General features: G+C 36.0%; 2 protein-coding genes across 3 annotated transcripts; both read right to left on the bottom strand.

Moving 5' to 3' along the window:
* Positions 1 to 7,996: 7,996 nt before the first annotated feature.
* On the bottom strand, positions 7,997 to 8,923 carry LOC112194454 (CBL-interacting serine/threonine-protein kinase 21-like). Its single transcript, XM_040517038.1, has 4 exons — positions 8,804 to 8,923; positions 8,584 to 8,691; positions 8,426 to 8,497; positions 7,997 to 8,302 (listed from the first exon to the last, which is right to left on the bottom strand). Exons 1-4 carry the CDS (start codon positions 8,921 to 8,923, stop codon positions 8,219 to 8,221), a joined length of 384 nt encoding a protein of 127 aa, XP_040372972.1. The 3' UTR covers positions 7,997 to 8,218.
* Positions 8,924 to 10,884: 1,961 nt separating this feature from the next.
* On the bottom strand, positions 10,885 to 13,648 carry LOC112193281 (probable WRKY transcription factor 47). 2 transcript variants are annotated; one of them, XM_024333357.2, is made up of 5 exons: positions 13,253 to 13,648; positions 12,965 to 13,090; positions 12,647 to 12,829; positions 11,882 to 11,995; positions 10,885 to 11,780 (listed from the first exon to the last, which is right to left on the bottom strand). In XM_024333357.2, exons 1-5 carry the CDS (start codon positions 13,439 to 13,441, stop codon positions 11,103 to 11,105), a joined length of 1,290 nt encoding a protein of 429 aa, XP_024189125.1. In that variant the 5' UTR covers positions 13,442 to 13,648; the 3' UTR covers positions 10,885 to 11,102. The 2 variants fall into 2 exon arrangements, with proteins under 2 accessions (XP_024189125.1, XP_024189124.1); XM_024333356.2 differs by having other exon boundaries at positions 10,887 to 11,780; positions 12,965 to 13,105; positions 13,253 to 13,647.
* Positions 13,649 to 13,915: the final 267 nt, after the last annotated feature.

The following is a 13,915-nucleotide window of genomic DNA, read 5'->3' as shown; positions in this document are numbered from 1 at the left end:
AGCGTACGAATCGTGTCAAGATAGGGGAGCACTAAGCCCAAAATTATCATACCACGGGGATTAGTAGTTAACCCACAATTCTTGGGTAGTCGGAACTAAAGTCACTAAGCAAATAAAGGAAAATAGAGTGAATAAAAATACTAATTTAAGGCACCAAACCTTAGCAATGCTCGGCTTTGATTTTCACCAAAGCCTAATCAAAACTAAGAGCCTAGTGATGGCTATTTACAATGAGGTTGGAGTTCAATATTTTGAGAGATGATTTTAGATTAACAAAAAGTGATGAAATGTAAAGCAATTAATAAAATGCAAAAAAATTAATAAAAGTATAACCAAATAAATGGAAATGCCGGGTGTTAGGGAGGTTCCTTCACCAAAATTCCATATGTCAGAAGCTAATATAATGTAGATGCAAATCTCCTACTTTGGCGATAGTCGTATCCAAGGCAGTTCAAGACTCAAGGACCAAAATTCCCTTTTATGGTATTCCTACTCCAGTTCAAGGGTCGTAGGAACTCACTTGACATAAATTAGAGCCGGTTCAAGGGTCCCTAATTCACATCAAGAGGCCTAGAGATCGAGGAATTAGACTACTAAGCGACCCGCCAGTGCAATCACTCAATGGATGTAAATTACCATGCTTATAACCCCTCGAATACGAAATTGAAGGTTTCTAGCTTAGGAATTATAGGGGGTCAAGACTCTAACTCTGTCCTAGACATACTCAAAATACACACCCTAGAGTTGACTAGGCTCCTGGACATGCATTTTAACCTAACAATAATTGAAATAAGCATCCATCATATGAAAATTGCATCATTACATTAAATTAAACATCTTTTACAAAAATTTGGGTTAGGGCACACAACCCTAACCCCCGATAAGAAAATTACTCATTACCCATAATCTTAGACATCAAAATTACAAAATTCAAATCGAAAAGAGTAGAGAAGTATAGGAGAAAACAAGAATAGTCACAAAGAGCTAAAAAGCTAGCATGACTAGTCTTGATTTACAACTCCCACAATTACCCAAGTTTTGAATCTAAAGATTCAAGTCCTTGATGAATCCTTGAAGCTTTGGGTGAGATCTCCTTGAAATCTCAATATAAAATTAAGGCAAAGATGAAAAGAAGAAAAAGAAATGGAGGAGAGAGAAGAGAAGAAGAGGTGAGAAGGGAGAGATCTCCCCAAATTCGGCCAAAAGGCCTAGGGCGTAGAAAAATGGGTCTTAAGCTTATGAAATGTTTGTGCAAAGGTGCTTAAATAACCCATTGGGTTCTAGGGTCATGATTGGACTTGTACCCTAGATCCAATGGCTAAAAAATAAGTAGAAAATGGGTAAAATGAAAAGACTAAAACAACCTAATAAAAAGGGTTAAATACTGCTTACTCCCTATACTTATAGGGTTTCATCGTTTCAGTCCCGGACCTTCAAATTTCACCTAAAAAGTCCTTGAACTCTCAATTTCCTCTCAATTGGTCCCTGCCGTCAAGCATCCATCAAAAACTCCATTATCTTTCCATAAAAAGTCTATTATACTCTCAATTACTTTAAAAAAATATGTATTTCTCTTCCTCTCTCTTTTTATTTATTTTTTTTTTTCTTTTTACCTCTTCTTCTTCCGGCTCTCTCGCCCCCTTTTCATCTCCTCATCAAGATGGTTCCAACCCACATACCTTCAAGAGCTTAAATGAAAAAAAAGAAATAAAAGCGAGAGAAAAAAAAATTCTTTTTTTAAAAAAAAAAAAAAAAGTAAGTGAGGGCATTATAGACATTTTCAGCAACTTTAACAGAAAATTTTGATGATAGGGACCAATTGGGAGGAAATTGAGAGTTCAGTGACTTTTTAGGTGAAATTCGAAGGTCATGGACTGAAACAATGAAATTCTATAAGTATAGGAAGTAAACAGTATTTAATCCTAATAAAAATGTAGAGAATTAGAAGTGTAGAAAACATTTTGGAAAATATAAAAGAAAATAGGAGGGCAAAAGTGTAAGTGAGTGTGTGCCTAGTGTGAACAAAAATAAATATCTTCATCCACATATGTAATGTGTGTGAGGTGTGTGGTCCACTAATTATTATTATCATTACATCAATTTTGAATTTAAAATTTGAATACAAAGATATAATACAAATGGGCTTGGGTCTTCACTTGTGTGCTTCTTTGATCTTGGGTCTCGGACTTCTTACTATTGGGTCAAGTTGACTTGGTTGACCCGATGGTCAATCAGTTGACTTTTTGTCCTTTTTTCGGAAGAGTTTTTCTATTGGAACCTCCAAATTTACTCACTTGACCTATATGTTTTTTACACCTCTTATCAAATTTTCAAATACTAAATTTACTCACTAAATCTCACTAAAGTTTCTCAAATAACCTCACTCATGTAATTTGCAAACAAATTATTATCTTGAAAATAAAAAATTTAGTCATTTCAATGATTTAATCACTTTATAAATCTTAACTAAATATACATTTCTTAATCAAACTTGAGTTTCAAAAATTAATGTCTAATCAATAAGAAAATGCCATGAACTATTATGTTTTTTTTAATAATTTTTTTCTCTATTTTAGCTGTGCAGAAAAAAAAAATGAAGAAATCATTTGTTTTTATTCTCAAAAAAAAAAATCATTCGTTTTTTAACGTTTTTTTTCCTGTATTTTTTGTACCACATGATTAATTATTTAAATATTTTTAGTTTTTTTTTTTTTTTGCAAATATAATGGATTGACTTAGATTTAGGTCATAAATCATAAGAGGGTTTATTTTGTTTTCCCTCATCAATATGCGTTCAACATATATATCATATATTTTTATGTCACATGATCTTAATTATATTTTTAATTCTTATTCAATATATATGAATGTTTTAATGAGTATGTAGTGAAATTGGAAAATAAAAATAAATAAGGAAAATAATAAGGAATACAATCTAATATTATTGAATTGGAAAGTCTACATAAAATAAATATAATATTTTTTTGGTATAATTATTGTCCTTAATAGTCATTTTATAGTAGGTTATATATGTCATTTAATAATTCATAATAGAGTGAGGTCAAGTAAGCAAATTTGGAAGTCCCAATCGAAACTCTCTTGTCGGAAACCCCATTTTGCTCCAATTTAGCACAATTTCTTCCAAAATCCACAACTTTGCTTATTTACTACAATATAAATAAAAATAGATTAATTAAGTAATAATTACTTTGGAGATTAGCGTAATTCTAGTGTTTAGAACGTAATTACGCGCATAAAAATGCGTATAATCAATCACAACCATTCTTTTTCTTTTTCTTTTAAGTCATTATGCAATGAACATAAGTCATCGGTCAAATTATCTTTGTTTGAGCCCAAAAGTATTTGTGGCAATATCACTACTACAAAAAGGTCATCAGACGACGGTGATTTTCTGTTGTGTGATGACCAAACTAACCGTGGTCTAAACGAGTGTTGTGTGATTGAAAAATCAGACAACGGTGATTTCACCGTTGTGTGACAATACTTTGCTCAACAGAATATCTGTTTCCATTGTATGAATTCTGCGCAAGCATGTGCCTGGCATGGCATGAGCGCGGATGTGTCGGTACATTCAAACAACAGAAGAAAGAATTCACTGTTGTGTGAGATTCATAACACACAACAGATATAACTCATTCTTTGTTGTCGAAGATTCATAACACACAACATATATTACTCATTCTTTGTTGTCTGAGATATATAACACACAACATATATTACTCATTCTTTGTTGTCTGAGATTAATAACACACAACTGAAGTGAAATTATATCCCTTGTCTGTTGATTACTCAGACAACGGAGATGATTTCATTTCTGTTGTGTGTTATGAATCTCACACAACAGAACTTTGTTTTCTTTTGTTGTTGGTTGTTAGTTCACACAACTACTCTATTTGGTTTCTGTTGTGTGTTATGAATCTCACACAACAGAACTTTGTTTTCTTTTGTTGTTGGTTGTTAGTTCACACAACTACTCTATTTGGTTAGCTATGGTGTGGATATTGTAATCAAATTGGGTAACAAACCAGTGACTGTTGTAGGAAAAGCCTCAATTTTGAACTCTTTTACAGTCAGACAACACATTGATTTGCATTGTGTTGTAAGACTAAATATTGGACAGTAATTACCACATAAAAAGTACTCAAATCCATATCATTCCATTACCATTTTTCAAACATCCATACATTCAAGTGACTAGGTAATGTACCAAACAAGAAAGCATTCATAGCTAGCAACACATGAATCAAAAGCTGATATAATATCTTTTCGCTTCAACAAAACCTTCTTGTGCCATTTTATCAAGCATCCTGTGCACTATATATACTCTCATTTGCATCACCTCTAAGCTTATTGTGAAGCTTCACGAGTTAGCACATATTGCAGCAGAAGAGCATGATGGTTTTCAAGAGGAATGAAGAACAAGAGCATGTAACCCAAGTTCAAGTGCCTTTTCCCCACTCACTAGCACCAATGAAGCTGCACCATCACTGCTCAAGAGAAAAGCACAACCCATTGCACTGTTAAAAATGAGAGACCATTATGATTTATGAGAAGTACCTAAACACAGACACATATATAGATAATCTTATGACAAAAGCATTGCCAGCAATAACTGTACCCCCATAATATAAAGTTTTGGATAGATGTAGATGGGGTGTGGGTAATTATTTTCTCTATAAAAAAGGTAATGTACTTCATACTCAATGAACTTGACAAGCACAACCAAAATTTTCAGGTTCGACAGTTTTATGTAGAGAAGTCATGATTTAGAGATTCTTTTCCTAATGGACATATTGTTATCAGCCTAAGCTATTACCACTTTCAAATTGTGCATCTCATTACTGCAATGCTACCTATCAATAGATTAAAACATCAGTCACCAATATCAACAAATAGCCATGGTTAATCAACATGGATGAAGTAGATGAGGCATGTACATTAGTCTAAGTAATAACATTTTAAGAAGAGTTGCAATCCTAGTGTCTAACTTAGCAGATAAGGGATTAAAACAAGACTGACATGTGATTATGCACCCCCCTGATATTAACTTTAAGAAAAAGCATACCACTTTAATCCTTGAGCTACCGGTTCAAACTTATTTAAGATCCAAATAAGCTTATAGAAGTCTATATAAGTTTTAAATTGCAGCACAAGGCCTTGAGACTTATTTCAGATTCAAAGAAACTCAGACCGAGCAAAAAAAGAAACTAAGGAGCTGCTTCTTCAGTCCAGACCATATTCGAGAGACAAGAACAAATAAAAGTACTCGAAATTTAAAAAGCATGTTAGAAGTTTATTACTGGGTTGTCTAGACTCACTTTCTTTATCCCATATCTGCAAAGGTTTGCTCCTAATTATCCAGAAAAATGCACAAGTTAAGTATCAAAATTACAACAAGTATAATAAACGAAAACTGAAAACACAAGAGCAAAAGACGACGAGGTATACACAAGGCTGCATGGAATGGAGAGAAACCCAGATTGGAATGTGTTCTTGAACATATTTCACTTGCTTCTAAGTCAAGCTGCAATCAAAGCCATTTACACAATGAACCAATTGAATGATAGAAAAAGGTAAAGAAAACTACAGTAACAAGGTAATAGTTGGATCCAATAGAAATCAAAAAAAAAAAAGTAAGAAAGAATGCCACAAAAGGTGTTAAGATAACTATTAGATACTCTGTCAAAGTACGTACAGCATATCTTAACATATTACATTGAGCTTCTAACAATTTATAAACACACACTTATAGATTACACTATCAAAATTTCCTTAATCCTTGCAATACTATCTGCATGATGAGGCAAAGAAAATCAAAATTGGATGTAGTACAGTTAACCATGATTTTAATATTCAAAAAAGGTCTCTTTACCATGCATGGATATCATGCCAAATGGTGTTCTCTGAGTTTTTGTCCTCCGAATATGGATTCTTTAAACCTCAGTTGCAGTTCATACCTGAAATATAAAAGAATGATGACATCATTTGAAGGTTATAGTAATACCATACTTTTGTAAACATGAAAACTAATATCGAATTCTACTTTGTTAAGGCAAAAAATTACATGTATTGACAGGTACAGAACCATTAATTAATAGTAACATCACACCTAGACAATTACCGAATGTCAAGGCCCTCATTTCCTGAGTTAACGAATTGAAGCTCATGCCTCCTGATTCACCCATTCCCCAAAGTACGCATCAAAAACGTCAAAAGGATCCACCTAAATAAAGTGATCATTCATCAGAATGCGGTTAACACGAGAAGTGCCTTCAGTGAAAATAAATAAATAAATAACTAAAAAGAACTATTACTGTGTATACATGTTTGTGCATATATGGAAACAAATAAGGAAGCATTGATGGATCATGCAATATACTTGTTGTTCTCAAAATTTTAACATAAATAGTTTTCACACTTTAACTCATCAAGATAGTACTCAATCTTTGTTTATAATCAATTTCTTCACAAACTTTCAATCAGAAAGTAGTCCCAAGTCTTTCCAAATATTTTCCTTTAGCAAAAACAATATTAGTGTGTGTCGAGAAAGAGAGTAGAGATGGAGATGAGAGACTTACCAAGGTCCACAGCCCTACCCATTTCCAGCAAAGTCAAAAAGGAAGGAACTAATTCTTTCATTTTCCGATGCAACAGCAATATGTGCAGTTGTTTCCTGGAAATCAAAAGAGAGGCTATAAATCTGATTATGAAGCCTACCCGGTAGAGGTGGCAAACGGGCCGGCCCGGCCCATTTTAAGCGGGCCTAGTCGTGCTTCGTGCCGTGATTGGGCCGGCCCATTTATTATCGTGCCGGGCTCGTGCCGGCCCATTTACTTAAACATTAAGCCCGGCCCATGGCCCGAGCCCATCTCATGCCGGGCCGTGCTCGTGCCAGGTCAATAACGGGCCGTGCTCGTGCCTACCCACTATAAAGCACGATTTTAAAATATTAATTTGAACAAATAAAAATTAATTTTATTTAACTATTTAACAAATTAAAATAAATTAAGTTCTACAACGTTTTTCTTAATCTTAGCTTTTTAAGATTAGATTTCTAATAATTTTTTATATTCCACTGTAAGAAAGAAAGAAGAAAAAAAAAACTCAAAATATATTGTTTTTAGTATATTATTGTGAGATTAATCTTTATTAATATAATGAAGATTTAGTATCTATTATTCTTTCCTTCATTTTATAGTTGTATTATTATGAGATTAGTCTTTATTAATAAACATATATTTAATATTTAGAAAAAATACTTATGTCAAAACAAGGATATAATGTTTTGTTTCATTATTTTGACAATATAAAATAATACATTGGTGGAATTGCCATGAGATTTTAAATAAAAAGGTCTCATATTCAAATCTCATCATTGTATTTTTTTAATATTAAAAAAAAAAATGAAATTTTGTGTTTGTAACGGGCCGGCCCACAATATGTCATGCTCGGGCCGGGCCGGGTCAATGGGCCAATATTCTTAAGCCCAGCCCGACCCGTTATTCTAACGTGCTCGGGTCGTGCCGGGCCACTAACAGGCTTGGGCCGTGCCGGACCGCTTTTAAGCGTGCCGGGCCCGTGCTGTGCTCGTGCTTAGTGGCCCGTTTGCCACCTCTACTACCCGGCATTATAGTTTTCATATGAATTAGGTACTCAACTACGAATTAGATAATATATCTAACCAATCAAAATTTCAAAGCTATTTTGTAAATCTATGAAGCCCCCCAATAGTTTGCACTCAAATCTGCATATTACATGAAGCATTACAAAGTCAAAACACAGAACTGAATTGCACAATCTATATGACCCAAATCAAGATACCTTGATATATGGTTATGAACAAAACAACTACATCTTTTCCTGATTTCAACAATGAAATGATTGAACTGCTAATAAGATCAATGTTTTTTTTTTTTTAAAGGAAGATCAATGCTTTTAATTATACCTTTTTGTACAAATTCATCGGGGCTAGAGTCATCAAATGGCAGATGACCAGCAAGTAATTAGAAAAGAATCACTCCACAAGACGAAACATCTGCAGCTGCTCCATCATAGCCCTTGTTTACAAGTAGCTGTTGATGAATACATGAAAGCATCAATAGTGTGATCGAAAGAAATTTAGGTATGATGTTTGTACAAAAATATATGCTCAATCATTTTAAGCTGACAATTTTTCTTTCTCTGTACACAATTAAACTCAACAAAATATAATTGAGCAGCAACATACTTCAGGAGCTACATAGCTTGGAGAACCACATTTAGTTGACAACAAGTCACCAGGCTGTTGATATCATAATTTCAACCAAGCAGCCACTTAAATTGTCAGTTTTTTTTTTTTTTTGAACCAGTCGTAATATATAATAATGGCTCAAGAACATAAAATTTTTATGGAAAGTACTCCTACCTTACTCAATGCACTAAGTCCAAAATCAGATATTTTGAGATCTCCATTACTGGTCAAAAGCAAGTTTTCTGGCTGCAAAAGATTGAATATCTTTTCAGTAAGAGAATGAACTCATGAAAGATTCATGTCATCGTGCTCTAGATAATTTGATTACTGACCTTTAGTTCTCTATGATATACACCTTTATTGTGACAGTAGTCCACTGCATCTATCAATTGCTGAAAAAGCTTTCTTGCCTCCCCCTCACTTAATGTTTTGGAATACAACTAATCAAAATTTTAAACACAATTAGAAAATTTTACTACATATGTTAGCTACAAACCAAACATGAAGAAGAAAAAAAATACAAAAATTGGTAATGAAGAAGAAGAAGAAGACCTTGGTTTTGGTCTCTATTTTGACTTCGAGGGATTGGATTCTAGTGAAGTCGTGGAGAGGATTCCGGCGACCAATTGACCAGTGCAGGGGTTGAGGAGGTGGAAGCCGGGCTCGACCCATTGACCCTTCACAGATTTTTGCTTCACTGTTCGTCCTGCTCCTTGCAACAATCACAATTCAAAGCATCGATATGAGTTCCATTGCAGCTGAAAAATAAAAACACTTGCATCCAATTTTCTCCAAATTCAACAACTTTTACACAATCCAAACAAACAAGAGAGGAGAAAATAATTGACTGACCCCCATTGGACGGTGAGGGCCTCATAATCCCAATGCTGGTTGGGGCGGATGACGTTGACATCGGAGTATATCTGGGCCTTGAAAGCGGTGCCGGGGCTGCGAATAGATTTACAGATCTTCTGCGGAGTAGCGGGAATAGCGGCTTGGAGTGAGAAGCCGGACGGGAAAGGGAGAAAGGAGGAGGAAGAAGGGCGGTTGAGGAATTGGGAGAGGAGCTTGCGGTGGTTGGAGATCTTCAATCAGGTCTCCCATGATTCAATCGAGAGAGAGAGACTGTCGAGAGGTCGAGAGGCTAGGTTTAATCTGAGAGTGTCAAGAGAGGGTCGAAGGCTAGCTAGGTTTAATTTGTTCTCTCTTTTTGTTTGCCTTTTTGGACACAATGCGGCAATTAAACTTAGCAAAAAAATTCTCAGAAGTTACTCACACAACATAAACCTCACCAACTGTCGTCTGAGTGCACTACATAAAATCAAAATGTGAAAACATGGAGGGAAACATACCGCCTACAGCATTTTGGCTCAAGATGTTGCCGCCTGTTTTATTACTTCACACAACAGAAAAGTATAACTTCTATTGTCCAATTGCTATAGCTTGCACTAGCTTTACCCACCGGGAGACATTCAAGCAAGCTTCCTCAAATTTTGATGATTATTTTTTCAATCACACAACGGAAATAGTAAAACCCGTTGTCCTAGTAGCCCAAATTTCAGTGTTTCAAGAGCCAACCAAGACTCCAAAGTGGAGGGAAATGTGCCGCTAAATTTTTTGAGACTCAGACGACAGACATTACTTCATTTCCGTTGTGCAATGTAGTTCTGATAAAAAAGTTTTCACTTTGTTGGCATTCACACAACAGAATATAACAAGCACCGTTGTGCAATAAAGCTTACTTAAACACACAACAGATGATTTCTTTTCCATTGTGTGATTAGTGTTGTGTGATTAACTTTTTGTAGTAGTGTATCCTTTAGAGGATTGAGTGTAGCGAGCTGATACCTGCGGCCTAAAAATAAGTCTACTCGGTTTTGGATTACAACTTCGCCCATTCCAAAGTCCATAAGAAAAACGAGCCCTTATAGGATTCGAGTAGCAGAGACCAATTAGAAATTTTCAATCAATAATCCTTCTATGGCAAGGAACTACCGAAACCCTAGGTATAAATACTAGGTTTCAAGGGTAGACAAGACACAATCTCTCAATCAACTAATCTCTTAGATTACCCAAAGTCTCTTCGAAGTAACCTACCCTCAACGTCAGTTGAACCAGCGAAGCCAGGGTCACGCCCTAGCAACCCAACGAAGCTAAAGTCACGCTTTAGCAAACCTCGTGTTTTCTCCTATTTTCCAGTGATTGCTCTGCTTTGTCTACAAAACTAAGTACCGACTCGGTGACGCAAGAGATCACACCCCAAGTCTTTATCCGTAAGGCAGAGAAAAGAATCTTGTGATGAGGTTGGTGCTCTCCTCGTCCACATCGTTTGATAAGAAGTCAGGTCAAAGGATGCCCCGACAACTACACCGCACGGTGTTGGCACGCTCGCGCATAAAAAGAGACTGTTTGCTAGCCAAACAATCGCACTAAGTCTCTAAATTCACAGGTCCGGCTCTACAATTTGACACACCATTTTGTTCATGTATCTGAGGACACGTGGTTTAGTAAATAATGTTAATCTCGTAACTTTATAGACTGAATTGATAATCTATTGACTATTTACTTATTTCCAAAAGAAAAAGAAAAAAAAATGGTAGCACTAATATTAAATGTATATTTTTCATAAAGATGTTTATGAACTTTGAAATATAGTACACATTTGTATTCAACTGCTTCAAATTTACAATAATTTGATCTCATTGGGCATGTAGCTATTAATTAAGATCTCCATATCATTTACTAGTCCAACAAATCATTCTATCACGGTCACTGCTCACCAGCAAGATCGCGTCTTGTGATAAATACTTCACTTTACTACATATATACCCCATGCATCATGCATGCAGGATTAGGTGGTGGAGAAAGTGGTACAGGATTGAGGAAGCTGTGGGGAGCCAGATAATGCTGCGCAAACCTCATTCCCATTACTGTTAAGGGAACTAATACCATTGGTATTTCCTTGTAATCCAGCATTAATATTCTCAACATTATTCATTCTACTTGATATGGCAGCAGCTAGGGCTGTAGTGAACTTCGGGTCAGAAGTAATGGCTGCAGTTATTGTCTCAACCATCGAACCGTGGGGTTGTTCTGCTAGTTGCATTGCCGCTGGTGTTAGCGCTGCATGATTATGCTGAGGGAAATTCAAACACATGGGGTGCCCTATAAGCGGATGACTATTACCCTGCAAAGGATTAGGAAATGTGGCACTACTGTCCATGAACTGCATGGGATTAGGGTTAGGGTTAGGGGTGCGGGTCATGTCCAGTGTGATTGTGGGAAATGGTGCAGAGGTTGAAAAGGTGGCCATGGATGAACCATAGAGCGGCTGAAGAGAAGAGAACAAGCCTGTAGGGTGTGTTAGATGATGATGAGCTTCCTTGCTGGTTGTTGAACCCGATATCAACATGGCTGCTGCTGCTGATGTGGTATTAGCCATAGATAGCGCAGCTGGAGGAAGAGGGTGGTTGTGATTACCTTCATATGTTGTTATCAGAATGGTCTTGTCCTCTGCCAATCTTTGCACCTATATGTTAAAACAAGTGAACTTTCATAATTTATATACTTTGATGATAAACTAATTTGAGTATTACCGAATGATCGATCTTCCGTATGTATATATCATACCTGTTTCCGAACGGGGCATCCAGCGACCATAGTGCAGCGATAGTAAGCACGGGGACAAGGATTACCCTTGGCCATCTTTTGACCGTATTTCCTCCATTGACATCCATCGCTAATCTGAACGTATAAGGAAAACCATAATTTAGGTACCATACAGAATAGCTTTATCTTCAGAGAGGGAAATATATAGTTAGCTATTTGTCCCCCAAATCATAATGCATGTGTCATAATCACTCTAGTATCCACTATCCAATTTTGCTTCTCCAAATCTACAACATGAACTTCAAGCAATATATATACTGAGTCAACTCGATCAGTAACATTTTGTCGCAATAAAGTAACTAAATATGCATAAGTCGCCATGTTATTATGAAATCCATGGTCACTCCCATTATGAAATATTGGTGCCTACTTTCTTTTTATTGGTGTAATATAGAGATTCAAACTGCAGTTTATAATTGTCAATTAAAGAATAAAAGTAATTTTTTGTAACTAAATCTACAAATGGCGGAGTCATATATAGGATAGTACGTATAAAAGTCCCAGATATAGATGGGTCAAATTTCTCGATCTCCTTTCTGGTATGCAAGTCAACATAACCAGAACTGATCATTTCTTTTTCCTACAAGAAACTTAAGAATGAACGATTCTGATTATTAAATTACATATTAAAAAAACAGGAAGATATAGGGTTTACAAATCTCAAAGTTGAGTAAATCTTTTCAAATTTCAAATTTCTGTTTTAGTTGCATTAATTAAACTACATACCATGGGAGCTTCCGATCTTGCTCGTACGGAGACCCTAGCCCTTCTTAAAGGAACCTGATCATGATCAGTAACAGCTAGAACTTGTTCTTGATCGTGATCGTGATGAGAACTACTTTTGGGGGATTGGTCATCATGTAGGAAGGATAACTTCGGATCAAGATTGCTGTCTTCTGCACAAGTTTGCTTCACACCATAATCGTTAAGTTTTTTTGACAAAACATCCAACTCTATTAACAATACTTCCAAGCCCTAATATTACTAGTACGGTCTGATGCATAACAAGAGTAAAGTAATTAAAGGCCATATATATATGTATACCAGCTGGTCTTGTAGTCTGATCATGCGCAGCTGAGCCTGCAACCCATTGTAGCTTTTGGTGATTTGGTCCAACATGGTTCTGAGCTTTTGATTCTCTTCGTGTTCTCGCTGTAACTCAACTTGAAGCTGAAGAGTGGTCAGCTGACCATGAAAGATAGTACAACCAAGTTTCAAAAAATGATAAAACCAGTACAACAATATTACAAATTAGAATCGAGCAAACAAAATTAATGCGCGCAAATGAAGAGACAAATTAATATCAAATCTGAGATACTTGGAAATACGTACCTCTGCATGACCAGGTGCCGGTTGATTGGGAAGTCTATTATTGGAAAGGAAATCAACTTCTTTGATCTCTTTGAATAATGTTTCTTCTTTTATTGGGGATTCAACTAGGCGATGATCGGAACTACTACCGAGCCCCAGAAAGCTCTGGTCCGAGTGCAAGTGTTTCAAGTCACAGCGTTGTTCATCCATATGACTTTTGATTCCAATCGATAGGAGACGAGGATCGATCAGTGCGTAACTGATGAGTGGAAGATCGATAGTGTTTGTAAATTGTAAGTGGGGAAGGTTTTTTAATTCATTCAAGCTAGGAAAGCAGGAATGACTAGCTAGCTAGCTAGTTTATACGAGGAGTTAGTCTTCGTCTTCTGCCAAATTGAAGAACTTGCAAATAAGAATGGATACCTATCTACCACCTACCGTAATCGTATAAGACAAGAGACTCAGACTCTCGAGTCTTTGTTAAGTTTGAATTTTTCGACCAGAGTTGAGAGAGAGCTCTGATGCAGGGGTGGGGTGGTCTGGTCCGTAATTAGTACATTAGTCAAAGCCAAACAAGAATTAAATTAGTTAATAATGAAAGCAAGATGTAGAGCGGTAGACTGTAGACTACATGAGCATGCGCGGTACATTTCTGGCTTTTCTCCCACTAGGTTTTAACCTAGT

Source organism: Rosa chinensis, chromosome 3 (genome assembly GCF_002994745.2).
Source record: "Rosa chinensis cultivar Old Blush chromosome 3, RchiOBHm-V2, whole genome shotgun sequence".
Taxonomy (NCBI): domain Eukaryota; kingdom Viridiplantae; phylum Streptophyta; class Magnoliopsida; order Rosales; family Rosaceae; genus Rosa; species Rosa chinensis.
Note: the sequence above shows the minus strand (reverse complement) of the source record. Positions and strands in the feature narration are given on the sequence as shown.